The 27,855-nt window shown below is 44.0% G+C and overlaps 1 protein-coding gene across 6 annotated transcripts in view; it reads right to left on the minus strand.

The window, feature by feature from the left end:
• GCK (glucokinase) overlaps positions 1–27,855 on the minus strand; it is a 47,982-nt gene that overhangs the window by 11,271 nt on the left and 8,856 nt on the right. For 2 of the 6 annotated variants that reach the window (XM_079955120.1, XM_079955122.1), the window contains exons 2-6: positions 14,246–14,652; positions 8,383–8,545; positions 3,017–3,171; positions 1,967–2,086; positions 1,418–1,513 (exon numbers count right to left, since the gene is read on the minus strand). In XM_079955120.1, the coding sequence (XP_079811246.1) occupies positions 1,418–1,513; positions 1,967–2,086; positions 3,017–3,171; positions 8,383–8,545; positions 14,246–14,308 (597 nt within the window). In that variant the 5' untranslated portion in view covers positions 14,309–14,652. Of the gene's footprint in view, positions 1–1,417; positions 1,514–1,966; positions 2,087–3,016; positions 3,172–8,382; positions 8,546–11,961; positions 12,202–14,245; positions 14,908–27,855 lie in introns of those variants that run through there. The other 4 variants (XM_079955124.1, XM_079955123.1, XM_079955121.1 and 1 more) reach the window with 3 other exon arrangements.

Raw genomic sequence — 27,855 nt, forward strand, 5'->3', positions numbered from 1 at the left:
GTTGCAGTGCTCATCTCACTTTTCAGGCCGAGGGAGCCGGCGTTTGTCCACAGACAGCTTTCCGGGTCCTGTGGCTAGCATGACCAAACCGCTTCTATCTGGCACAACAGAACACCATGACAGAAACCAGAGCGCATGGAAATGCTGTTTACCTTCCCACCACAGCAGTACCTATTTATCTACTTGCACTGATGTGCTTTCGAACTGCTAGGTTGGCAGGAGCTGGGAAAGAGCAACGGGAGCTGACCCCGTCGCGGGAATTCAAACTGCCGACCTTCCGATCAGCAAGCCCAAGAGGCTCAGTCGCGTCCCCAACAAATGCAACAACCCTTCACCATGGAATACTATAGTGCCATAATACTCTTGGGAAACTGGAAGTAAGTGTGTGTGGCTAAAACACGTGAAAGGAAGGAAGGGTGGCTGTGCGGGTGAGACTCCAGACACTTGCCATTGCATCTTGCCCAGAAGTATTGATACATGCAAATTTGGATAGGAAGGTAGGAAGCTGCTTTTGGGGTCCATCAAGCTCAGTATTGTCAACACAGACAGCCAGCAGCTCTCCAGGATTTCAAGCCGGGGGGAGGGGGACTTTCTCTCTCAGCCTTACTTGAAGAAGTGAGGAATCGAACCTGATGTTCTACCGCTGAGCCATGGCCCGCCCCCAAATCTGTGAATCCTTTAAGGACAAGTGGCAACCGTTTTGTGCACATCCAATTGATGCACGACTGCCAATGCACAGGATCTTTCGTACCCAGAAGAGGGCAGAAGAGGGGCAGGGCAGTACAGGAGTGGAACAGGGCAGAACAGGGCTGGGTGGGCTTTTGCAGACTCTCCTGACACACCCAGGGGCCAGGAATGGAAACCCTGTGCAAAATGGTTGCCACCTGTACCTGACAACACCTTTGGCTAGGGGCTTCTCCACACTTAACTTTTGCCCTGCTCGTTCCACGTACAGGCCTGCGCTTTGCCAGTCCATGTCTGAGTGCTCTTCTTTTTGCCCCAGAGCTTTCCCTGCAAAAACCCACTCTCTAAAGCTGAAGAACAACAAACAGCAATTCAGGTTTTTAGCAGATTGCCATCAGCTTTGATTCAGCTGTAAAAAGCAGGTTTTCGCAGAGAAGGCTCCGTAGCAAAAAAAGAAAGCATTTTCAGATACAGAACTTTAAAGCACAGATCGTGCTGAGAAAGTACGGAGGAAATGTAAGTCTGGAATAAGCCCAAAGTTAAAAGAAGCAGATAAGATGTGGTGGGAAAGAACCCTTTGCTAGAGACTCTATTGAAATGCTGCCAGTCACTGCATGAGCTAGATGACAGATGGACAGACAGACTGACCTGGTATAAGGGAGCTTCTTACAGTCTTACGAAGCAACTGAGGAGAAATAATGAACTGAACAGCAAAACACAGTTTTCATCTCACCCCTCGCCGTTTGATAGCATCTCTCAAAAGCCCAACTACGTTGTTCCCTTCAGCTCCTGACGCTTTAAAGCCTTTAGTCCAGTTCAATAGGATCCCCTGCAGACCGAGAGGTTTAAAGGATCAGAAGAAACATCCTGAAATAAGCAAAATCTCTTTGGCGAAAATTATCCCTGCATTGGGTCAGTGTGATGTAATAATAATAATCATCATTAACTGATGTGTGGAAAGCAACAGGATAACAACTGGAGCAATGGACAGGTGTGGAAAAGCACCCTTCCAGAATCTGGAATGGTTGTACATGACTATCAGTGACACGTGTGTCATCTTTCTGCATGATGCTTCTGCTATAAATTCTGGAAAGTTGTTGGTTTGCTGTGCATTTGGACAGTGCTGCCTGGGGCTGATGGGAGTTGTAGTATTCCCCCTGCCTGGAGGTGCTGTATTGTTATATTACTTACATTCAGCAGGCTACCATTATACCTGGTTCAGTGGCTCAAATGAACAACTCATGCAGAAAGAGCAATGGACAACCCCCTTCCCAAATCCCACCTTGTCGAGGTCTTCGTGTCGAACAGGGAAGGAAAACGTGAAGCCCAGAGGTAGTTTTTTGTGTTTCATCTGATGTTTGTCTAGGAAGTCGGAGATGCATTCTGAGATGTAATCAAAGAGCTGGGGAAGAAATAAACACACCCAAAAAAAAAGTCCATTGCTGTTTGGGGGGAAAGGAAGGGAAAACGTTCAGCGATCTGCCTTAGCTTTCCACAAGCAGTTCTGGAGGAACGTGGAGGGATGGATGAATCTGTCAATTTCGCTCACTCTGCAACATGTCTTTGATGCAATAATAGTGTGTAAGTGGTGGGTTTATACTGTTCACACATAATTCTGCTTTATTAGCTGTTCTGTGAGGCTTCCCCAATGTCATTGCACAGCTGTCCCCTGGAGGGGCACTCTTGTGCTATAGTGCAACAAAAATGGGAAAGCACGGAACCTGGAAAGTTTGTGGCATAAAAAGTAACATGATTTCACCAGAAAACTATGAGGCATGCATTGATTGGAAGCGAAGCAATATGTCTGCCCCCTCTCTTCCACCTGTGTGTGCCTTGTATCATTCCCAAATCTCCTCTGGAGGGACAGATTTAGAGGGTACGCAGAGGGAAGAAAGAGGGTGATAATTGTGTTGCACAAGGACAAATCCTTGTGCTGGTGGAATGACCTGTTCAGCGCTACGTTGACTCCAACATTTTATGTCTAACCATTTTTCTCATGGCATAAGCATTCATCAGATGCAAATGGAGTCAACTGAGTTTGTCTTGCAATGCAAGATCACAGTTTGGGTTTAGACAAAGGGTATGTCAATTGTCCTGGACAGCTGGAGACATCTGTGGAAGGTTCTGAATTGAGAGTGAGAGCCATTATTTGAAAGGGTTTGAACTCAGGGCCAGGCCAGGCCCAACATTTTGCCCAGTGGACTACATTGCCTCTGAGTCTGACAATGTGGCCTCCCTCCTTCCCAAGGGCAAGCCTTCTCCCATTCCTGAACACCTGCAAGTCATAATGCAATACGTAACCTGGTTGATTTCACCTGCTCATCTGACTCACCATTTCAGCTGTTCCCGTCATGGCATCCTCCGGTATGGAATACATCTGGTGCTTTGTCTTCACATTCCATTGTTTTTCTTCACCTTCACCCACTTTCACCAGCATGACTCGGAAATTGGTGCCCCCGAGATCCAAAGACAGAAAATCTCCCACCTCTGCAATCCCAGAGTGTGACATGTCAGTTTAGTCTTTGGGGGACCACCTGGGCTAGGTTGCCTTGTACACAGATCCTAGAAGAACCCAACTCAACTGCAGGGTTGTAATTAAGAGGCAGGGTGGTTCATGTCAACACTTATGGTGATGGAGTGCTTGCCTGACTTCTATTTTCTAAAGGCAAATGTGTAAGAAAAAGCTGAGGGAATCGCCATTTATGACCAGTGGTGGGTGGCTGGGGAAGCTATTTCAGGAATTAGCCCACCAGAATCCATTTTTGAGTTGAAAAGCTTATTGGGCATGGTACAGTGTTGAGGCAGATTTCTACCAAAACTGGCAAACATACTACACTGTTTAAATCAGGCATGGCCAAACTTGGCCCTCCAGTTGTTTTGGGACTACCACTCCCATCATCCCTAGCTATCAGGACCAGTGGTCAGGGATGATGTTTGGCCATGCCTGGCTTAAATGAATAGAGGAGCATCCCAGCCAAGCTCAAACCCCTTTTTGGGGAACAAGAAAGACTCACACTTAAAGGGCTTAGTCCTTTGCAGAAACTGAATTGTCATTCCTGCTGAGATGAGACAAGATGTCCTAGTGAAACTCTGTGAAGGGTACCAGGGCATCATCAAATATAGAGAGTGTGCAAGACTATGACTGTCTACACATTACCGGCTTAAATATTTTTCTGCTGTATTTCAAACCAGATTCATAAATCATTGTACACATCAGTATGATTTGATGTGTTTCCCAGTCACCTGCTGTCTGTCCACATCAGTGGGCAGAAGGGTGTGTGTGGATGTGCTTATGGAATCAAATCAGATTGTAGCTAGTTTAGTGAGAAATGTAGCAAACCACAGTGATTCTCAAGAAACTATGGGATAGATATGGATTGCGGTTAACATTATGTGTACACAGCTTCACAAACCAGCAATGGAAGCACACTGGGTGAATAGTAAATGGGAGTGTGTACACAGCACTCAGGAAGAGTGCACATATAACCTTGATTCCTAAGAGCTGGTTGAGAACTATCAACCTATATCTTTGTTGAATAACGATTATAAACTTTTTGTAGATATATTAGTTAATAGGTTGAAAGCTGTATCAAAAGAGGAAATCCATCAAGATCAGGACGGATTTTTGCCAGGAAGACAAATGAAAGATAGTATTAGAAATATAATTGATGTAACAGAATTTTTAAAAGTGATAAATGAAAAACAAACAACCTTAATGTTTTTAGACAGAGAAAGCATTTGATAATGTCTCCTGGGACTTTATGTTTAAAGTTTTGGAATATATAAGTTGCAGAGACACTTTTATAAAAGAGTCAAGGCAATATATACAGAACAATCAGCAAAACTGATAGTAAATAATGTATTGACGAACAACTGTAAAATAACTAAAGGAACTAGACAAGGCTGCCCGCTGTCACCTTTATTGTTTATATTAGTTTTAGAAGTTTTGGCACAAAGAATAAGATGTAATCAAGAAATTAAAGGAATAAGGGTGGGACAGAGACAATATAAATTAAAAGCATTTGCAGACAATATGGTGATATCTGGAGAAGAACCAACAGAGTCAATTCTGAAAGCACTAGAAGAGATTAAAAAATGGAGAAATAGCAGGTCTTAAAAACATGTATGATGAAAATAAATATACACTACAAAATATATCAGATCTAAAGATTGAAAAGAAGGCTAAATATTTAGGTGTATGGTTAACAGCAAAGAATATAAATTTATATAAAGATAACTATTTGAAAACTTGAGAGGATATTAAAAGAAATTTGCAAATATGGGGTAGAATGAAACTTTCATTGTTGGGTAGAGTGCCAACCATAGAAATGAATGTATTACCAAAAATGTTATTTTTGTTTCAATCAATACTGGTGATTGGCAAGACAGATTGTTTCAACAAATGGCAAAAAGATATTTCTAAATATATCTGGCAAGGGGGAAAAACTGAGAATAGAATATAAAATACTGATAGATGCAAAAGAGAGAGGTTTCTCCCTGCCGGATATGAGATTACAATATATTATGAAGCATCTTGTCTGTGCTGGTTGAAGGAATGGTTATTATTGAAGAATTACATATTTTAGATTTGGAAGGTCATGATAACATTTTGGCATGCTTATTTGTAGTGAGAAAAGATACATAAAGGTTTCACCGACCATATAATTAGGAAAAATTTGTATAGAATATGGGATAAATATAACATTTATTGGATACTAAAATGCTACTTTGGCTTTCACCTTTGGAAGCCATAGAGGTGAAAAAGAAAAATATGATGGAAAGTTGGGGAATTTATTGAAATTTGCTAAGAGAGGATGGTGGAAAATTTAAATTAAAAGAGCTTAAGGATTTATCAGGGGTGTTAACAACATGGTTACAATATCATCATTTGAATGAAGTATTTAAAAAGGATATGAAGCAGGAGTTTGGGGAACAACTATCACAACCAGAGAGAGATCTGTTAAACTGTAATGTTAAAGTGATATCTAAGATGTATAAGATGTTATTGGAATAGGAGACAAAGAACGAACAAGTGAAATCTTCAGTGTTACATTGGGCAATAGATATTGGTCATAACAGAAATAGAAGCATGGGAACGATTATAGAATACGGATATAAAATTTACAGCATGTTATGGTTTAAGAGAAAATTATATGAAAATGTTATATAGATGGTACCTAACACCTAGTAGATTGGCAAAAATGTATAAATAAAAATCGAATAAGTGTTGGAAAAGGTACCTTTTTCCATATGTGGTGGTCTTGTAATAAGGTTAAAGCTTACTGGGAAATGATATATAATGAATTGAAAAAGCCGTTTAAGATAACATTTGTAGAAAAACCCAGCAGCTTTCCTTTTGGGCATCATGGGATCAGAACTACCTAAACAGTACAGAAATTTATGTATGCAACCACAACTGCAAGAATGTTATTTGCCCAAAAATTAAAGGAAGAAAAGGTCCTGAAGTGAGAAGAATGGTTACTGAAATTAATGGAGTATGCAGAAATGATGAAACTTACTGGAAGAATAAGAAATCAAGATAACATTTATTATTATTTTTTTAGAAAGGAATGGAAATGGTTTATTGAGTATTTACAAATAAACTGTAAACAGATCAAGACATTATTGTAAAAACCTGCAGTTTCAAAAACATATCTGAGATATATATGAGAATAGATGATTAGAAGAATAAGTTAAGATAATTTGGAGTATGCAGGAATGGATGAAAATAAATGTAAAGAACCACAGAAAGAGGGCGAAGGGAGTCGAAGTCTGAAATGTTAGAATTATGGCTGAATAATTGTTGTAACGTTTATAAATAAAATTATATATATAAAAAGAGAATAGTGATGTTTCTGCCACTAGAATAGAGCCACTCAGCCAAAGAAACCACTTTTACTCCATTACCGGACAGACCTTAGAAAAGAGTTGGAACAGACATTTATGAATTACATGAGCATAAGTACCCGGTTGCTACGTATATAGACTATTTTTCTAAGTATCTAGAAATAGCACACATGTTTGATCTTACAAATTCTACCACCACCAGTTGTTTAAAGACTGTATTTGTCAGACAGGGGCCTGATGAACTTGTAACAAATAATGTCCCACAATTTGCAGAGAAGGAGTTTTCCCAGTTCACAAAGAAATGTAATTTTAGCCACATTGCCAACACTACCTACAAGCCAATGGGGAGTCACAAAGAGCAATCCAAACCACAAAGCAGAGCCTGAAAAAAGAAGATCCATTTTAAGTGAGTGATAGAGCAACTGCAATTAACGCAACCAACAGCCCAGCATAGTTGTTAATGGGTCAACAACGAAGAAGCAGTTCTGACCCTGGAAACAGACCTGTATCCCCAGTGGCCTGATCTGAAGGAAGTCCATGTAGCAGATAAAAAGGCAGAAAAGCCTATATAAGTTACAGTTTGATAAACACTATGGGGTAAAAGCATTACTAAAACTACATCCTGGTTCACAGGTGAGAATAAAACTTGACAATCAGAGGTGATGGTCAGAACCAGGGAGAGGTGCACTATTTGACACCACAATCCAATGCTGTGATGACCAACAGTGATACATTTAGAAGGAGCAGAAGACACTTGAGACAGAAGACACTTGTGCCAGAATCATATCCAGCCATACAATCAACAAGTTTAAGGACAGAGCTAGCAGGAGAACAAAGCTTCAATAGACCAAGATCCTGAAACATCAGCAGTTGCCATCTATGGCAGCTTGTTTCCCATCCTATGAGCATGGAAAGTGACCTCCAGAGGGAGAAGGATGAGGAAATGCACAATACAGAGACTAATCATTCTTTAGATAGAAATAGCAACCAATTACAGAGCAGAATAATCCCCAGGTGCTATTAGAGCTGACTGACAGTCTAGTCGTCACCTCATGGTACAAAAGTTACTAAGGGTTGTTCATGCAGCTCATTGTTTCGCTCAGTTGTTTGTAAATGTGGTGAAATGGGATCCTGAAAGGGCAGGCTAGGGCATGGGAAGCGAAGCTAGATTAGGACTAAAGCACAAATAAGTTCTGCATTAGTGAGTTTATTAGGGCTACCGTATAGTCACTTTTATACCATAAAAGAGTTACTGTTAATCTACCGCAGTCTCTGACATTCATTAAATGGGCCAGCAACCTATAATGAGAACAGCTCAATTATAGTAAACCACTGGATCAGAGTCAGGGCATAAGAGTTCAGAAGACATACTAGCAGAAGTGGTTCGTTGGATGGGGTGAAGCCACAAAGCTCCCAGTAAGTGGGTCACTATTGCTTCCTGGAAGGAGAAGGGGTGAAGAAGCAGTAAGGTCAGTGCAGCCAATTCAGGGCCCCTGCCAATGCATTTGCACCATGCCAATCTCCTTGCCATCTCTCCTCTCCCCCATTTCATCCTGGTAAGCAACAGTGACTCACCTGCCAAGAAGCTCTGTTTGGTGAGCTGCTTCTGGACAATAGCATTGTAATGGGGAACATCTGGCCATTTAGATGCTGCTGGAGTACAACTCCCATTATCCCTGGCCATTGCCCATGTTTTCTGTTGCCTGGACAATGGGAGTTGAGTTGAGCAACTTCTAGAGGGCCACAGGTTACCTATTCCTATGCTAGTATCCTTGACTTCAGCAGGTGGGTTGGTTGTAGGTCAGACCTCCTGAGCTACACCAAAATGATACGACCACCATTGTTGCTTACCTGATCCCTCAGGGGTAGAGCGTACATAAGTGGGCAGCATCTTCACAGAGGCTTCCTCATGTGTCTCCAGCTTCAGGCCCCGGTCCATCTCTTTCTGCATCCGATGCATCACCTTCTTCAGATCCTGTTCCTGTAGCCGGAATTCTGAGAGGATCTGCTCCACCTACATGAGAAGACACACAAGCAAATGTCCAAGAAGATCGGTACAGTATAGCATGTGTCAACAGAGTCACTTAAAGGGTGCAGGTGGAGTCTGCATGCCACCACTTCATGTTGTAATGATTTCTTCAATTCCTGTCCTATATTAAACTCCTGCTAGAATTATGCAAGGATTTGGGTGTCCTCGTGAACAGGGTCAATGCACTCTATACCTATCACCACTGGCCTTCATTTGCTGTTTATGTAGAAAACAGCAGGTCAGCATGTCTGATCCGAAAAGGGTGCCACTTCTCAGACTCAAGCCAGCATTTATCTGCCCTATGCATAGCCCACAGGACAGTCAAGGGGCAGCAGCTCCTATACTCCAAGAGATTGTGGTCTGGAATTTCCATGTTTTGTTCACTCGTTTTATCATTATTATTTGCTGGGAATCCCAGTCAACTGCATTGCTTGCCTTTTCCATTCCAGTGCTTTCTCTGTCATCCTCCCAACTTTTTTAGACCTGATTTGTGGTTATCTTTTTCCTATGCTAAAAAGGAACTGCAACTCTAACATGTCTAGTGCACGATTCAAAGTGCTGGTGCTGACCTTTAAAGCCCTAAACGGCCTCAGTCCTGTATACCTGAAGGAGCGTCTCCACCCCCATCGTTCAGCCCGGACACAGAGGTCCAGCGCCGAGGGTCTTCTGGCAGTTCCCTCATTGCGAGAAGTGAGGCTACAGGGAACCAGACAGAGGGCCTTCTCGGTAGTGGTGCCTGCCCTGTGGAACGCCCTCCCATCAGATGTCAAAGAGATAGACAACAGCCTGACATTCAGAAGACATCTTAAGGCAGCCCTGTTCAGGGAAGTTTTTAATATGTAATGCTGTACTGTTTTAACACTTGATTGGGAACCACCCAGAGTGGCTGGGGAAGCTCAGCCAGATGGGTGGGGTATAAATAATAAATTATTATTATTATTATTATTATTATTATTATTATTATTATTGTGTGGAGTGGCATAGCTGACAATTCCATCAAGGATTTTCAAGGCCATTGTGCCTTTAATTAATACAGACGCTATAAGTGTCCCTATTTTCCAGGGATAGTCCTGGATTTACAGAAGCTGTCTCAGTTTCTGAATTGTTCCCGGAATGTCCCGCTTTTCCTTAGGATATCCCTATTTTCATCAGAGAAATGTTGGAGAGTATGGAGTTATGCAACCCAAGGAGATAAGTAACAACCTTTAGAAGACATCAGAAGGCAGCCCTGTATAGGGAAGTTTTTGAATGTTTAATGTTTTGTTATGTTTTTATATATGTTGAAAGCTACCCAGAATGGCTGGGCCTACCCAGTCGGATGGACAGGGTATAAAATTATATTTATTATAATTATGCAATAGGATGTCCCTATTTTCATCGGAGAAATGTTGCAGGGTATGTTAGTAGCTTCCGCCTTGCAGCTTCTGCCCATTGTATTACTTCTTGTTTAGCAACATAGCAGCGTCACTTCATTCCAGCTTAATTATTCAGTGCCTGCCCCTGAACTTAGATGGATCAGTTGTCTGACCTGATACAACCAGCTCCAACATAAAGTGATGTGTATGCGTGTTAAGCCCCCCCCCAGGAATTACTCAGACCCACCTCCTGCTCTGAAGATGAATGCCTCTGAATAACATTTGTTAGGAATCGCAGGAGGGGAAAGTGCTGTGGTGCTTAAATTCTGCTTGTGGGCTTCCCATAGACATCTGGTTGGCCACAGTAAGAGAAGAATGCTAGACCAGGTGGGCACCTGGTCTGATCTAGCAGGACTTTTTTATGTTCTTAACATCAGTTGTAGAGCACTTGCTTTGCACACAAAAGGTTCCAAATCCCTGGCATCTCCAGGCAGTGGCATAGCGTGGGGGGTGCAAGGGGGCCGGCCGCACCGGGCGCAACATCTGGGGGTTAGGGTTAGGGGGCGCAAATCCACAGGTTAGGGGGCGCAAATTACTTGCCTTGCCCCGGGTGCTGACAACCCACGCTACGCCACTGTCTCCAGGTCACACTGGGGAAGAACCCTGCCTGAAACTCTGGAAAACCATAGTGAGCAAAATGTTTCACATGTTCTTAGGGGATATCACTGTATCTGTTCTTAGTGCTTGGTTGACCACATCTACGGATGAATGCTATATCAATCACTAGTAATAGTTTAATAAGGAGGTTTTCACGCCTGTCCAATTCTGTGTTCCCTTTCCCAACCTTTAATCTATTGATGATTAATGCCTATATGCAACCCTTGCATTGTATTTGTGTTAACCAATCAGCAACAAGCACATATGTGGCAATGCTGTAATATTCAATAAAAGGGACTCCCCGAGACATGCTCGAGAGATGCCTCCCATATGACAAAAAAAAAAAAAAAAGGAACTCTGGGAAACCATAGTGAGCAAAATGTTTCACATGTTCTTAGGGGATATCACTGTATTAATGAAATGACTTATACTTGCAAAATCATATCGAAAAATCAGAACTCCTATTAGAATAAACAAGTTCCATTATAAATACTGAAATACTAAATAAGATGGATAACAATGTGTAACAGAAAAAGAAGTAGAAAGTTGGTTTAAAAGTGTGTGAAAGAAAGTAATAGAAGTGGAAAAAAATTGCAATTGAGTAGATTGGAAGTCTAACACAAGGGTGAGGTGAGGGATGGTTGTGGGAAAAGGAAGTATCTATGGGATTGAGTGTGGGTATGTATGAATATTTTTAAGGATTGTATGAAATGTATGTTTGTCTGTATATTCGTAATATGTATGTATTAATGTTGAATTATTTTAATAAGAATAAAAATAATGAAATGACTTGTAATAATGGCAACACACACACACATACACACACACACATGCATTATCGAAGATAATGTGCTTCATCTACAGTTAAGAATGCACAAGCATGTTTTTAAAAATCTCTCTTCCTTGCTTCCATATGCTCTCTTACATTATGCACAAGTATAATTGCTGCCAAACAGAAGAGTTAAGAAGGCATAAGTCAGCACTTCATCAATGGGGGAGAAAGAAACGCCAGGAAAACTCCGACCTCACATACTCTCCACACACAACTCCGACAACCACTACTTGGAAATGTGGATTTAAATCTTTGCCCCACATTTTTTCACTCTGAATCCCAGTTCTATATCTACGGAATGCTCAGAAGATCAGTGCCTAAATTAGCAGCCAAAGGACCTTGGGTCTTCTATTTTTAGCTTTTGGTTAGATGCCAGGTCTAAAAAGGGAAATTTAATTGATCGGCTCACTTGCTAAAAACTGGTGCAACAAGAACTAAATATAGTACAAACTCTAAATATTGACATTAGTTTTGGTATTTCATTTTTTTTGTAGCCAAGTGGCCTGGGATGGGGTCGAGAATGCAATTGCGCAACATAGCATGCAACCTTTCATCACCTCTGTGATGGGGCCATCCAAAACGCTGTGTAAAGGGAAATGCTTTCACAATCACATCCATTCCTTGGCATCGTAATTCCATTCATATTAGTGACACTTGCTAACTGCTGCATATCCTAATTCAGAATGATACTTTTCCCTGAGAGAATTCTGCCTTTCTTTCAGATGCAGCACACTGATGCAAAAGAGCTGAGACAAGGCATAATATAAGAAGAACTCTGTTGGTTAAATAACAGAATGTTAGTTTCCAGCAGCGGGTTGCCAGGCATCCTCAAGAACTCACCTCAATCCATGGAAGCCATTGTTGCCAACCAGAGCATTGCTAATCTCCCGCCCTGTTGACCTGTACTAGTTGTGTGCTATGCATGCATCCCTTCAGGTTGAATCCTGCCCAGATTTGGCTTTCGGCATATCCCTCAGAGTGTGTTTAGCATGACTTGTGTTGGAATGCCCAAAGCTCAGTTTGGTCCATTGCATTCACATAATGGGGTTTGCACAGACTGATGCACCTGATGAAAATCAGGACACACCAGCTAAGAATTGTGAATGCCTTCCGTCTGCCTATCTACCATATTTGCCTTCTTCTCTGGGTTGATTGGGGCAAAAATGTTGAATGGTGTATTAAGATCCTGTGTCAATGTCACTGTGAAATCCCAGCCTACCTGGTCCTCAGTTCACCGTCTTTCTCTCTCTGTGTTCCGAACTAGACAGTTGAAATTGACATGAGATTGGCACACACATTTCCAAAGCTGGGCCACAACTGCACTATACATTTAAAACAGTATCGCACCATTTTAAACGGTCATGGATTCCCCCAAAGAATCATGGGAAACATAGTTGGTTGAGAAATCTGATCACTCTTAGGAGACTCCTATTCTCCTCATGGAGCTACATTTTCCAGAGTGGTTTAGCAATCAATCCCTCTTCACAGACAACTCTAAGAACAGAAACTCTGTGAGGTGAATCGATGTCTCCTAAGAACTCTCAGCACTGTTAAGAAACTACAGCTCCCAGAATTCTTTGGGGGAAGCCATGCCTGTTTAAAGCAGTAATCATAGTGCTTTAAATTAGTGAGGTGCATGTGGCCATAGTCAACAACATCTGGAGAATTAGAGGTTCCCCAGTACTTTTCTCAAGAGTTATGCACACTAACCATAATGAATTACTATTATTATTATTATTATTATTATTATTATTATTCACTCTGATCTTAAGAGTTACAACAGTGACCACAGTGAACCACCTTGGTATTTCTTCTTGAAATGAAAGACAGTATATAAACAATTTTAATAATACTAATAATCAATGCATCTGCTTTTATTCCTAATTGAATTAAGCTGTAAAAATCCGTTCCCCATTTTTAAAATGTCAAGTAAAGGAGGTTTCTGTGCCATCCCTGAAGTACTTCCTCCAGCCAAGCATCCTGTCTCTGATGGAGAGCAGTTCAGAATGCCATGAAACAGGGAAGGGAAGGCACGCCTGAAATATAATCACATTCAAACTTCATTTCTGGCCAGTTGCAAGCTTCCACTGTGCCTGTTTCTTGCTACAGGGACCCAATTACCACTTTAAAAACAGAAACGATGGATGCTTCCAGACAGGTGTTTATCATGGGATGCATGTTCCGCGTGCATGCGAAATGTTCACAATATCCACACAGCAGCCATGGCATCAAAACACTAATATTTCACCTCATTTAATCTGAATTTAGTCTTTCTGGGGAAAATCCAGTAAGTTTTTTTATTAAAAAAAAAACAAACCTGTTGCAAATGCCCCATTTGCAATATCTGAATGGTGGCTCATAAGACTCTGTGTTGATGGCACAGTCACTGCTGGCCTTGCAAACTCATTTATTTCTACAGTGTTGGTGGTGCAGACTGACTGGGTATTGTGCATTGTTCCTATGGCGCTAACCTGGGCATGTGCCTGAATAATTCAGCTACCACCTTAGAGAGACAACCTGCATGTTGCTGTTATTTCTTCTGGTTTTAGCAGATATTCCTATATTCCAACCCCCAACCCCCCAAATTAACTCTCTTTTCGCCAATGAACCACAGAGAAACTTGCAATGAATTAGCAGCTGAATCAAGACACAAAAGGCAAGAAGTTTGCGTTTTGCAAGGAAGGGAGGGCCATACTCTAGATAAACTGGAATTTTATCTAGAATCCAGAAATCTTAAGATTCAGAAGAAGCAGTTGAAAACACACACAGCAATCTACCTAGCAATCACTTTCAAAACAGAGCAGAAAGAGATCTAAGCAGAGAGTTCTGCACAGCTCTTACCAGTTGCAAGCTGTCAAACACTTCCTTCATCATTGACAACCGTGAACCCTCCAAACTGTCCATTGATTCTGGGCTTGCTCTGCGGAAACCCGTTTGCTGCCTGTCTGCTCTCGGCCACCTGGTCTGAAGCTGACAAGACTGACCCGAGTCTCTTGTCTCTTTTTTTGTTGTGTGTTTGCTTAAGCTCAAGGCTGAGCGTTGTTGATATTGAGGGCAACGTTTCCAATCCGAAAAGATTAAAGGTTCACCAGTGGAGGAAATAGGTCCAGCAACTCTGTCCGGCAGAGAAAAAGGAAGGCCGGTGTGATCAGCAACACTAACAAAAATGATGCAGACTGTAGAAGGGCTTTCCAAGCGCCTCAGCCTTTATTCGTCTTGGGAATTCTGGATGGCTTCAGTTGTGTCTTCTAAAAGACACAAGAAGGATACACGTCAGGCCCTATGGCATACTAGTAACCTGCGGGCGTTCTCAGAGACATGCAATAGCACAAGAGCAGGGGTACTGTAGCTAACCTGCATCCAGCAGCCTTCATCTAGCCCCAAGAGAGATTTTGTGGGGGCTCCCCAGGCCCCCCAAAAGTGTCTTTTTTCAAAAAAAAGAAATGCTCCTATGAATCTCTCAATGTGATGCTATGGTGCCAAAAGGTTTTATTGTAGGTCCCTCAAGGCCCCCATTCCCTCCCTTTAAAAAAAAATTACAAATGGTTTATTTATTTATTTATTTATTTATTTATTTAAATAAACAATATTCTTCTTCTTTGGACTACAGTGGTACCTCGGGTTACATACACTTCAGGTTACATATGCTTCAGGTTACAGACTCCGCTAATCCAGAAATAGTACCTCAGGTTAAGAACTTTGCTTCAGGATGAGAACAGAAATCGTGCTCTGGCGGTGCGGCAGCAGGAGGAGGCCCCGTTAGCTAAAGTGGTGCTTCAGGTTAAGAACAGTTTCAGGTTAAGTACGGACCTCCGGAACGAATTAAGTACTTAACCTGAGGTACCACTGTACTCCCAAGGGTGCCATACCCTACTATGGTACTGTGATGCCAAAAGATTATTTGTGGCCCTCCGAAAGCATCCCACCCCACACATCTGTGCTTTTGAAAAATTGAAGTTTTTTCCCCCTGACTCATAGGTACCCCACTGTAATGCCAAACATTTTTTGCGGTTTCCCCAAGGCCCCCCAAATCTGTCCATCATTAAAAAAATTTTTACTGATGGCTCCCAAAGAGCCCCTGAGTATCGGACTATGACTGGGCAGAGACCCCTACCACAAAGCTCACTGGGTGATCTTGAAACAGCCACTGCCTGTTTGCCTAAGCTACTTCACAGGGCAGGATAGAGTGGAGGAGAGAGAACCAGACTTTCTTTTTGGAGCTCATCAGAGGAAAGGTGGTAGACAAATGTCATCCATAAAATGCGTAACATTTAAGACCACACAGTGGCGTAGCGTGGGTTGTCAGCACCCGGGGCAAGGCAAGTAATTTGCGCCCCCTAACCCGTGGATTTGCGCCTCCTAACCCTAACCCCCAGATGTTGCGCCCGGTGCGGCCGGCCCCCCCTGCACCCCCCACGCTACGCCACTGAGACCACAATCCTATGCATGTTTACTCAGAAATAAGCTCAGCTATGTTCAATGGGTCTTCATCACCATTAAATGTATCTAGGAATGTAGCCTTAAATTAGTTCCCATTGAGGTAGTGGACCTGTACTAGGCCCATAGTAAAGGTAAAGGGACCCCTGACCATTAGGTAAAGTCGTGGCCGACTCTCGGGTTGCGGTGCTCATCTTGCTTTATTGGCCGAGGGAGCCGGCGTAGAGCTTCCGGGTCATGTGGCTAGCATGACTAAGCCGCTTCTGGCGAACCAGAGCAGCAGATGGAAACACCATTTACCTTCCCGCCGGAACGGTACCTATTTATCTACTTTGACGTGCTTTCGAACTGCTAGGTTGGCAGGAGCTGGGACCGAGCAATGGGAGCTCACCCCATCATGGGGATTCGAACCGCCGACCTTCTGATCGGCAATTCCTAGGCTCTGTGGTTTAACCCACAGTGCCACCCGCGCCCCATACCACTTATGCCACTTAATAATTGCAGATGAGAGATGTTCATACAACAATATTGCTCTAGACCAGAGGTCTTCAAGCTTTTTGGGTCCATGGCTCCCTTGACCAACTACATTATTTCTGTGGCACCCCTGTGGGGCTCTGGATCCCAGTTATGTCACCCCTTGCCTGCAGAGCTGGCAGCCTCTCAAAGCTTCAAAAGACTTATGTTCCATGTGTGTGTGTCTTTGAGCCAGTGTGGTGTGGTGGTTAAGAGCGGTGGACTCGTAATCTGGTGAACCGGGTTCGCGTCTCCACTCCTTCACATGCAGCTGCTGGGTGACCTTGGGCTAGTCACACTTCTCTGAAGTCTCTCAGCCTCACTCACCTCACAGAGTGATTGTTGTGGGGGAGGAAGGGAAAGGAGATTGTTTGCCGCTTGGAGACTCCTTAAGGGGAGTGAAAGGCGGGATATCAAGTTCAAACTCCTCCTTTGCTAGCTGTTAGTTATTTCTCTCAAGGCACCCAAATGTGGTTGTGTGAACATCAGAGGTGCCTTCTGGACAAGTTCTGAGAGCCCGCTGAGAGAAGCATTACAACTGTTCTGTGCATGAGACACTAAACACTGGAGTGACGTGGTCCTTGCCTAGTGATCCTATAGACCAGGCATAGGCAAACTCTGGCCCTCCAGATATTTTGGAATTACAATTCCCATCATCCCTTGACCACTAGTCCTGTTAGCTAGGAAAGATGGGAGTTGTAGTCCCAAAACATCTGGAGGGCCGAAGTTTGCCTACGCCTGCTACAGCCTTCTTTGGCAATGTTGATGATGGGAACAGAGAAGGTGGGGCTGGGAGGGAAAAGAAAAATATAATGGATAAAAAGTTTTTCTTTACAACAAAGGTGGAGAACCACAAACCCAGGATCCAAAAAGCAAACCACCATGTCTTGCACATGAGTGGTACCATTTTGACTAGTACGAGACTGGCACTGGGAGACTGAGGCTGCTAGTAGTACATACAAGTGGAACCTCCACCAAGATATTGTGATGTAGTGTGTTTCCTGTTCGGGATTTCACCCATTCCACCCCCAATTTCCATCTTCCTATCACCACCACCAATCAGCCAATCAGCATTCAATGGACAGTGAGAGCATGTTTTGGGTCCCTGCACCAAAAAAAAATTAAAAATATTGTTTGGACTTCTGCAAACCTTTAAGTTTCCCCAAGCCTACTGATACCCTGGTCTTGTGCATGGGTGGGGTCATGTTGGCTACAAAAGGCACAGCATCCCCACCAACATTTCTCCGATGAAAATAGAGACGTCCTATTCCATCAAGCTCCTGCCAACCTAGCAGTTCGAAAGCACGTCAAAGTGCAAGTAGATAAATAGGTACCGCTCCGGCGGGAAGGTAAACAGCGTTTCCGTACGCTGCTCTGGTTCGCCAGAAGTGGCTTAGTCATGCTGGCCACATGACCTGGAAGCAGTACACCAGCTCCCTCGGCCAGTAAAGTGAGATGAGCACCACAACCCCAGAGTCAGCCAAGACTGGACCTAATGGTCAGGGGTCCCTTTACCTTTACTATTCCATCAAGATCATCATAATTTTAATATTTATATCCCACTCAGCAGACTGGGTTACCCCAACCTCTCTGGACAGCTTCAACATATATAAAAACATAATAAAACATTAAACTTTTTTTAAAAAAAAAAACTTCCTTATAAAGGGCTGCCTTCAGATGGCTTGGGGGGTCAGATAACTGCATACCCGCCAACATTTCTCTGATCGAAATAGGGACATCCTAAGGAAAAGCGGGACATTCTGGGATCAGATCAGAAACCAGGGTGGCTTCTGTGAATCCAGGACTGTTCCTGGAAAATAGGGACACTTGGGGGGGGGTCTGGAACAGCACTTACCACCTGAACATTGGAAATAGAGGAAATGGTGATGAGAAAACAAATCCCCAGACCGGGGGGGGGGGGGATATGGATGCCAGGAAGAAGTGTTCTGAAGTGTACAGCCCAGACACAGGCTTATTACTGCAGTTGGGGACTAGGTCTGAGAGTTAATTATTTACCTGATGCCGGGATGCTGCACTGAAGCATTCATTTGTGGCAGCAAAAGTCATTCAAAATTACATGTGCTGTACAAATAGATAAGAGCAAAAATAGAAGCCCAAATCTGGGCCTCCCAACCTTGAAAGGCACCTGAACTTATATTTTAAAATCCTGCCTCCTTCCCTAACCGCTTTTCCCTTACTGATTCAGGCAAAAAGCAGTTTATTTTAGGACTCAGCAATCGATGTAATTCTAGTCACAGAAAGTATACAATGCTTGGCTTTGCCCCTGGAAAGGTAGACAAAAGAGGGCAAATGAGTTAATTAATCTCACATTAGGTAGGCTTCATCTGACCATGCTGCCTGAATATTGCCATACGCTTTAGAGACATTTTAAAGAAAGGTATGTAGCCTAGTTTATATATCTCACATTATGATATTGCAATAAGCACCACAGTTCTGCCTATGGGAGCAGTATCCCATTACGCTGTGCTAAATTTTCATGACTATACATTTTTGGTGTGAAAGGTGTGGTTTTCAGGGAGATATCGTTCCTTTGAGTAGTTCGCTGCCCACACCTGTTTGGAGTTTGGTTTCCCTCAATATGAACCTTCACCTGTTCCATTTGTTAGTTTAAGAATATTCACTTTTGCTAGGTAATCCCAGCCACTTAGGGAACACAACCTGAATGCAATTACATCATAGCGCACAGCACAGCACATAGCGCACATTCACAGCTGCTATAATCACTGCCTCCCTATAGCATGTTGCCAGGTGTAGCAGCTTGGTTCAGGGTGGAGGAGACAGCAGCAATGGTGGTGGGGTAGGCAATAAGCAAAGAGAAGAAGAATGTGCCCACCTCTACAATTCTGTGATTCTAAGTACAGTCATACCTTGGGTTGAATGTGCTTCAGGTTGAGTGCTTTCGGGTTGTGCTCCCAGGCAACCTGGAAGTAACGGAGCGCGTTACTTCCAGGTTTCGCCGCTCGCGCATACGCTCAAAATGACGTCACGTGCATGCGTGGAAGCAGCAAAACCCAACCCACGCATGCACAGACGCACCGTCGCAGCTTACGTTCTATTCAGGATGCGAACGGGGCTCTGGAATGGATCCCATTCGGATCCCGAGGTACCACTGTGATATATAGCTCCTGGTATTCTTTATGACACTAGACTAGACAGTAGATAGGCTGTGGCTCATAACAGCTGCTCCCCAAGAGAGATAACAACACAAACAATGTAACAGGCTGTGTGTAACTATATAAATCTTTTTTAATGCGATTCAGCATATCATATCAAAATATATGGTTCTATAGACCAATTTATCATATAAACAAAACATATTATGAGAAATTAAAAGTCCAGCAGATTGATCAGGATATACAATCTATTCAGTTCTTATATTGGCTATATCCACGGTGTGGAATTCTTATACAGTGGTACCTCAGGTTACAGATGCTTTAGGTTACAGAAGCTTCAGGTTACAGACTCTGCTAAACCAGAAATAGTACCTCGGGTTAGGAACTTTGCTTCAGGATGAGAACAGAAATCGTGCAGCAGCGGCCTGGCGGCAGCAGGAAACCCCATTAGCTAAAGTGGTACCTCAAGTTAAGAACAGTTTCAGGTTAAGAACAGACCTCCAGAACGAATTAAGTTATTAACCAGAGGTACCACTGTATCAGTCTTGGAGTGTTCCATGTGAAGATGTTTTTAGGAATTCTAGCGTTCCTTATATGGAGGTATCAGACAAAAAACTTGGAAGAACGGCACATACAGAAAATAATACAAGGATTCCAGGATAATTCCTTGTTTCACCCAACCAGGCTTCGTCAGCCGTGCATACTCGTATTCTTGTATATCAGGGACATGGAACATAATGGATTCAGTCATAATGGATGACTGACTACAAGACTGATATAAGAATTCCACATAGGTTGAATCGCATTTAAAAAGATTTATATAGTTACACACAGCCTGTTGTTTGTGTTGTCATCAGTTTTGCACTGACGTGACAAAGGGTTTGGTAGTGTTTTGAATGTGCTCCCCAAGACAAACAGATTCCTGAGTGCTCACTTGTGCCTTTGACATGACTCCTTTAAGCTAATGAACCAACCCTTCCCTGGATGTTGGGGGAAGGCTCCAGAGGCAAACCTTTCTCTTTGAGTAGCACAGCTGTGCTGGAGAGCAGCCAGCCAGGTGTAAGTCTATATGTGTTAATGGATTTTAACTTGGTCAGTTTCATTCCAGCTATTTGCAGATCTCCAGCTGTGATATCATTGCTGTTCTCATCGCTGCAGCTTTCTGCCAGTAAGCAGATGAGGCTCTGCCATAATGGCGTGACCGAGAACTGCTGCTGGCACATGGAATTAGAGACAATCCAGCCCATGTCCCCAGTGCTAGCTAATGGCAAAGCTTGCATCTAAAATGTAAAACAGAGTTCCGTTGCATATGGCAGCTCAAGTGGCAGAACGTTCGTTTAGCATGAGAGAAGCAATGGAATTAACGTCCACATTATTTAGCCAAGGCTTTCCCCCTATTCCAGGGATGAGGAACCTGTGCTTTCCAGGAGGTTGCTGGACCACAGCTGCCATGGGGCATATGACTGGGGCCTTTATACCTTAAAAAAAAAATCACAATCTATATCATGATGCCTAGACCTGACTGACTCACTGACTGTATGTGTCATACAATCCTGTATGTGTCTACTCAGTGGGACATTCCTAGCTAGATGTGAATATAGGACCGCAGTCGCATTGGATTACTCATCATCACTAATTCCAGGGGATATCTAAAATCGCTTCGGTATTTCCCAACGAGAGAAAAATGTGGGACAGACATCATCAGTGCACACTTAGGGATCTGAAAGTGGGGTGCTTGTCATCTATACTGTTACAGGTTTGTGGGTGACCTGACCCCCTCCAGATTCCTGGGTGCTGGGGTTTAATCAGTGCTTTGAGAATTAAGACGTGTTGGCAGACATTGGAGTTAACAGTGTAAAATGCCGTCTAGTTTCCGGGCCAGGGCATTGTGTGGGAGGTAAGTCCGTAAGAGGAACCAAAGATTGTGGTGGCCAGGGGAAAGACTGGAGGAGACAGAGAGGTGTGTGTGTCAGTGGGCAAGGAAAGAAACAGTTTGTCATAGGCTGAATGAAAATGGTGGTGTTTTGCAAGAGGTCTGAGAAGCAAGGGGGAAGGGGGGGCCAGCAGAACTCTAGGTGGGCTGGTTGGAGCAGGCAGCAACAAAGGCTGGTTCCTCTGTTTGTACATCTATACCCGCTGCTCCAGAGAGATGTGAATGTTGGAAATCCCTCCACGGTAGACTCAGATTGTGGATATGAACCATATATCATAAAGACACTGCAGTCTCTGCTGTACCTAATTACCAAAAGGGAACCCAGACCCTGGACCCCTGGAAACTCACCCTGCTGTAGAGATTGGGGTGACGTATAACAGTACATTTGTCTATCAAAATAGACCCAGGGTAGGAGTGTTTTAAGTGCATTATACAAATGTGACACTAGGTGGTGGTGGTGAGCTAATGGCAAATTCCATATATATTTTAAAACTTTTTAAAAAACAAACAAACATTCAGAGTGTTTTTATATATATGTGTGTAGATTCAACCAAAGAAAGGGATTGCAAGAGTTTTGTTGAAATGATCTGGCATTGTTATACTTTCAGGCCGGGATTAGGGGGTCTGCTCTTTCCTTCCCCTCTGTTTCTCTCTTTCCTGTCCCTTTTAAAGAGCTACTCAAATTCTGAAAATGCTGTTTTTTGCAACAATGGTCACTTCCACACAACACATTTAAAGCACTCTTGTACTGCTTTTGACAGTCCTGGGAGCGGCAGTTTGTTAAGGGTACTGAGAACTGTTAGGAGGCCCCGATTCCCCTCACAGAGCTACAATTTTCAGAGTGGTTTAACAACCAAACCCTCTTCCCAAGGGAATCTGAAAATTGTAGGTCTGTGAAGAAAATACAAGTCTTAGTTTAAGCAATAACTAGGTTGTTATTAATAAAAAACCAACAAGCTGGAAATGGAGAGTAAAGGAAAGAGTGGTCCATTAGAGAATCAATTAGCTTTAAGACAAATACCATAAGGCCTTCAGGAGGCCCCCTATAGCCTCTATAGTACCTGCCTGGCTACCAAGAGGTTTTGCAGCGTCCATTTGAGCAAAGCTGCTGGCTCATAGGAAATATATTTATGTTGAGGCTGTAGACACCCTGCAAGTAGGGCACTTTGACTGCCTCCATTAGCACACAGTTCAATAAGCTGCTTTTAGTTTTCCTTATTTAATTGCAAAGCCTTTCTCTATTACTGTCAACGTGAAGAAAGAGAGGGGGGTACCCACGGATGTGAAAAACTAAGATCAACATGGGCTCTTCTTTCATGCAGAGCTCAGCAGGATAGGAATGTGAGTTATTTTGCAGGGAGGGGAGGGAGGAACTGGACTGAGAGGCTGGACAAAGGGTATGGAGGGAAGTGCAGAGACTTATTTGGGGGGCAGGGAGACACAGCTTAATAGTAGAGCTTTGTAGTATTGCATATACTTAGTCTGCAATAGTCTCCCTTGGCATCTCCAGTTAAGACAAGCATGGGGAACCTTTGGACCACCAGATGTTACTAAACTACAACTCCCATGAGCTGCAGCAAACATGGAAATTGCCTGGGATGATGGGAGTCATAGTTGAGCAATATCTGCAGGGCCAAAAGTTCCCCACACCTGACCTAAGATGATCTTCTAATAGTAAAAGTTAAAAGGTTAAGGACCCCTGGACGGTTAAGTCCACTCAAAGGCGACTATGGGGTTGCGGCGCTCATTTTGCTTTCAGGCTGAGGGAGCTGGCGGTGGTCCACAGACAGCTTTCCAGGTCATGTGGCCAGCATGACTAAACCGCTTCTGGCGCAATGGAACACTGTGACAGAAACCAGAGTGCACGGAAATGCCGTTGACCTTCCTGCCGCAGCGGTACCTATTTATCTACTTGCACTGGCGTGCTTTCGAACTGCTAGGTTGGCAGGAGCTGGGACAGAGCAACGGGAGCTCAATCCGTCACAGGGATTTGAACCACTGACCTTCTGATTGGCAAGCCCAAAAGGCTCAGCGGTTTAGACCACAGCACCACCCGCACCCAGATAGTAAGATTATCTGAGGATTGTTTCTTTAGCATTCATTCTTATTTTTATTGCCCTTGCAGAACTCAGCAGGGAGGAGGATGGGCTCTGCCCGTCATTTACTCTGTCTCCACTTATGGTTGGTTTCTCTGCCTTTTGCCCCGCCCCTCTCACTGGCTGCCAGACAGTTGTGCTGAGCGTTTCATTAGCTTAAAGTATAATAAGCTCATGTGTTTTGGGGACAGATCATAGCTCATGGGTGGGCCACATGCTTTGGCTGAACCTGGGCTGTCCCAGCTTCAATTTCTGGCATCTGCCCCAGGATCACGGAACATGTGATGAGGAAGATCTGTTCCTGTGTGAGAACCAGTAGAGCAGAGCTTTCCAAACCGTGTATCGCAACATGTTAGTGTGTCGGCTGCAGTGTGCAGGTGTGTCACGTGGTAGGTGTCTGTATCTCTTAAAAGGGGTTGGTTTAACCTGCGGTTTGCTAATAAAACTGAATTACTGTGTCACAAAATGATGCATGTCTAAAAAGTGTGCCGCCAACATGAAAAGTTTGGAAAGCTCTGCGGTACAGTCTCTGCTCCAAGATCCCATGCTAGCCAGCAACCAAGCAGTAAGCAATACAACTTATAGCAAAACACACACACATATTTAGAAACACAAAACACTTCTAAAAACAATAAGAAGTTCTAAACATCTTTTTTTTAAAAAAAAAAAATACACACAACAACAATCACATACCCTCATTGTTATTAGTTTCAAGGTTGCCAGGAACATTCTCTTTCAGCCATCAAATGCCTGAGTGAACAAGAATGTTTTAAACTTCCTTTTGAATGCTAATAATGAAGGAGACAGAGAGGCACACCTCACCAAGGAGGCTGCTCTGAAGATCTGGAGAATAGACACTGTGAAGACGGTCAGAAGACTGCCAACACGTTAGGACCCTGCAGTGGCACCACTACTAAAACCTCAGCTTCTGATTGTAAGGTCCATGATGGCGGATATTTGGTGGCCAGGTTGCTCACTGGGACAAGATGGTTTGAGCATATTAGGTAAAAAGGTAAGGTAAAGGACCCCTGGACGGTTAAGTCCAGTCAAAGGCAACCATGGGGTTGTGGCACTCATCTCACTTTCAGGCCGAGGGAGCTGGTGTTTGTCCACAGGCAGTTTTCTGGGTCATGTGGCTAGCAGGACTAAACCACTTCTGGCACCACGGAACACTGTGACGGAAACCAGAGTGCATGGACATGCCATTTACCTTCCCGCCACAGAGGTACCTATCTATCTACTTGCACTGGCATGCTTTCGAACTGCTAGGTTGGCAGGAGCTGGGACAGAGCAACAGGAGCTCATCCCGTCGCGGGGATTCGAACCACCGACCTTCTGATCGGTAAGCCCAAGTGGCACCGATCCTAGCCTGACTGTGGTGGCTGCCAATGGCTTTCCAGGCCCAATTCAAAGTGCTGTTTTTCACCTAAAAAACATTAAAAGGCTCAGGACTGCAATACTTCAGAGACTGCCTCTCCCCATATGAACCAACCCAGACTCTGAGATAATCCTCTGAGGCCCTTCTTTGTGTGCCCTCTCCACAAGAGGTCCAGAGGGCAGCCACATAGATATTTTCTGAAATGGCTCCCAGTTTGCGGAAGCTCGCTTGGCTTCTTCACTATACATCTTTAGGTGCCAGGCAAAAACATTTATTTATAACCAGGACTTTGGCTGATTAATTCTATGGCCATTCAACTGTGTTTGTGGGGTAGGGGTCATTGGTTTGGTTTTGGTTTTATTATGCATTTTGTGTTATCGTTCTGCATTTTTATGTGGAGAACCACCCTGTGATCTTTGGATGAAGGATGACATGCAAATTAAATAAATATAGGAGATGGCACTCTTCTGTGTTTTTTTGGGGTCCCAAGGGTTTTATACACTAGTGTGAACAACGCAAATGGGCAGCTAGAGCAGCTATTTCAGGACCAGTGGCACGTGCCCCACATACCAACCCAGCAGCTGCATTCTGCATGAGCTGCAGCCTCCAGACTGTCTTCAAGGGCAGCCCCAAGTAGAGCGCATTGCAGTAGTCCAAGCAGGAGGTCCCTAGAGCATGGACAATCAGAATTCCCTCCCTTCCAAAATGTGGCAGGCACCTATGCTCTTTTCACCCAGATATAAAATCTAGCTCTTTGCTCGGGTTTTTGAATGCTCTCTCTCTCTCTCTCTCTCTCTCCAGCTGCTTTATTATTCATAATCATAGTTGTGTCCATTTCATTCTGCTCTTAAATTGTTGCAGAGTGTATATTTTTTAAATCAAGGACCACTCCATATTCCCACCTAGACAGAAACAATCTCCCCATCATCACCACCAATGCACAAAATGTGTCCAGTTTAAAACATTTAAATAAATTGTGCGGACTTTTGGCAAACTTCACCACAACCAGTTACCTACAGAGAAGTAAGCATTCCTTCTTCCTTGCACCGGATCCATGGCTTATTGGTCAGACTGCCCTTTCTGCGCCACATGCATGATGCTACAGGGTTAATATTTAAAAGATCACCTTCTGGCTGAGTGCTTGGCCTACTCTACTTAACTAGCATGGCTCAGCTACTCAGTGCAAGACTTGATGTCATCACTAAGCCACAGACAATACTGGGACCTGTACTGTGAAGTGCAGGGGGTGGGGAAGGAGGAAGGAAACGTTCTTGGAGGAATCTGCAGGCTGCATAACTGTTATTGTTGCAGCTCCATGAACTGTATGCCTTTCAAATGGTACTGGGAGGAACTCCCCTTGTGCAGCATGCTTTGAAATTCTACATCAGTTGCTTTGTTTGCTCAGAAACACCCAGGTGGCAATTGCTGATGCAGCGAGACCTCTTATGCAAAGTTTGATATTTTTTTCCTGACCGGAAAACTAGCACTTTCTAATGAATTTATGCTCAGACTATATTAATCTGAGGAAACAATGGAGAGAGGGGGGGGGAGTTGTGGGGGACAGAGCAGGGAAGCTGCAAGGTTTGAAGGGTGTTATCTAATGGTGGGTACCCGCATCATTTTGCTGCCTGAAGCAAAGGGCAAGAAGTTGCCTTCTCCCAGTCCAGTTCCCAGTGCAAGAGCTCAGCAGACCACGGAATCTTATTTTGACATCTCCCACTGCTCTGTCTAGTTTAGTCAGTGCAGGACAGGCTGCACAGAGCACAAAGACTTCTCTTCACTCGCTGCCCTTCAATATTTGCCGCCTGAGGCAGCCGCCCCACTCTGCCTCATGGTAGGGCCAGGCCTGGCTACCCTCTTCCAAGTCCTGCTGCATCAGGCCAGTAGCCCATCCTGTTCTCACAGTGGCGAAGCAGGTGCCTATGGAAGCCCAAAAGTAGGACCTGAATGGATCAGGACTCTCCACACTTGTGATTCCCAGCATCATACTGCTTCCAACAGCAGCCACTGATGGTCTTATCTCCTGTTTATGGGCCCTGGTGGATCCATCTTGTGGTGGTGGGCAATAGCAGGTAATGGCATGTAGATCAACACTGGGCTGCTGAGTCTCCTCACCATTTTAGTTCCCTTCAGTGCCCCTCAGGTACCTTCACTCCAGGGCATTGATGGGAAACGTGAATGGCAGCTAAGCAGTACTTATAATAATAATAACAATAATTTACTATTTATACCCCGCCCATCTGACTGGGCTTCCCCAGCCACTCTGGGCGGATTCCAGCGAAATATTAAAATACAGTAATGCATCACACATTAAAAGCTTCCCTAAACAGTGCTGCCTTCAGATGTCTTCTAAAAGTCTGGTAGTTGTTCTCTTTGGCATCTGGTGGGAGGGCGTTCCACAGGGCAGGTGCCACTACTGAGAAGGCCCTCTGCCTGGTTCCCTGTAACTTGGCTTCTCGCAGTGAGGGAACCGCCAGAAGGCCCTCGGCACTGGACCTCAGTGCCTGGGTAGAACGATGGGGGTGGAGACGCTCGTTCAGATATACTGGACCAAGGCCATTTAGGGCCTTAAAGGTCAGCACCAACACTTTGAATTGTGCTCGCAAACTTCTCTAAATTCTGAGCACATTGGTGCCAATTTTGAAGGAGGCCTCGCCACAAGGCACCTCCCATGTGATTTCACCCCTGGAGATCACCCTAAGTGATCCCCCCCTGCCTCAGGTTATTGCTGATTCCCCAGGAACCAAAAATCTGAAGTGATGTTTGCGCCAATTCAGCTTTAAAGAGCAGATCTCAGTGAGGAAAAGTCAGAACACACACACACACACACACACACACACAATCAGTGCTTGAACATTGGACTTCTGTGTGGACCTCTGCCTGGAAAGAGTGAGACAGAAAGTATGCCCTCTGTCTCTCTCTCTCTCTCTCTCAGACCAACCTAGCTCATAGTGTTGTTG

The sequence above is a fragment of the Podarcis cretensis genome, assembly GCF_951804945.1.
Source record: "Podarcis cretensis genome assembly, chromosome: 15".
NCBI classification, from domain to species: Eukaryota; Metazoa; Chordata; class Lepidosauria; order Squamata; family Lacertidae; genus Podarcis; species Podarcis cretensis.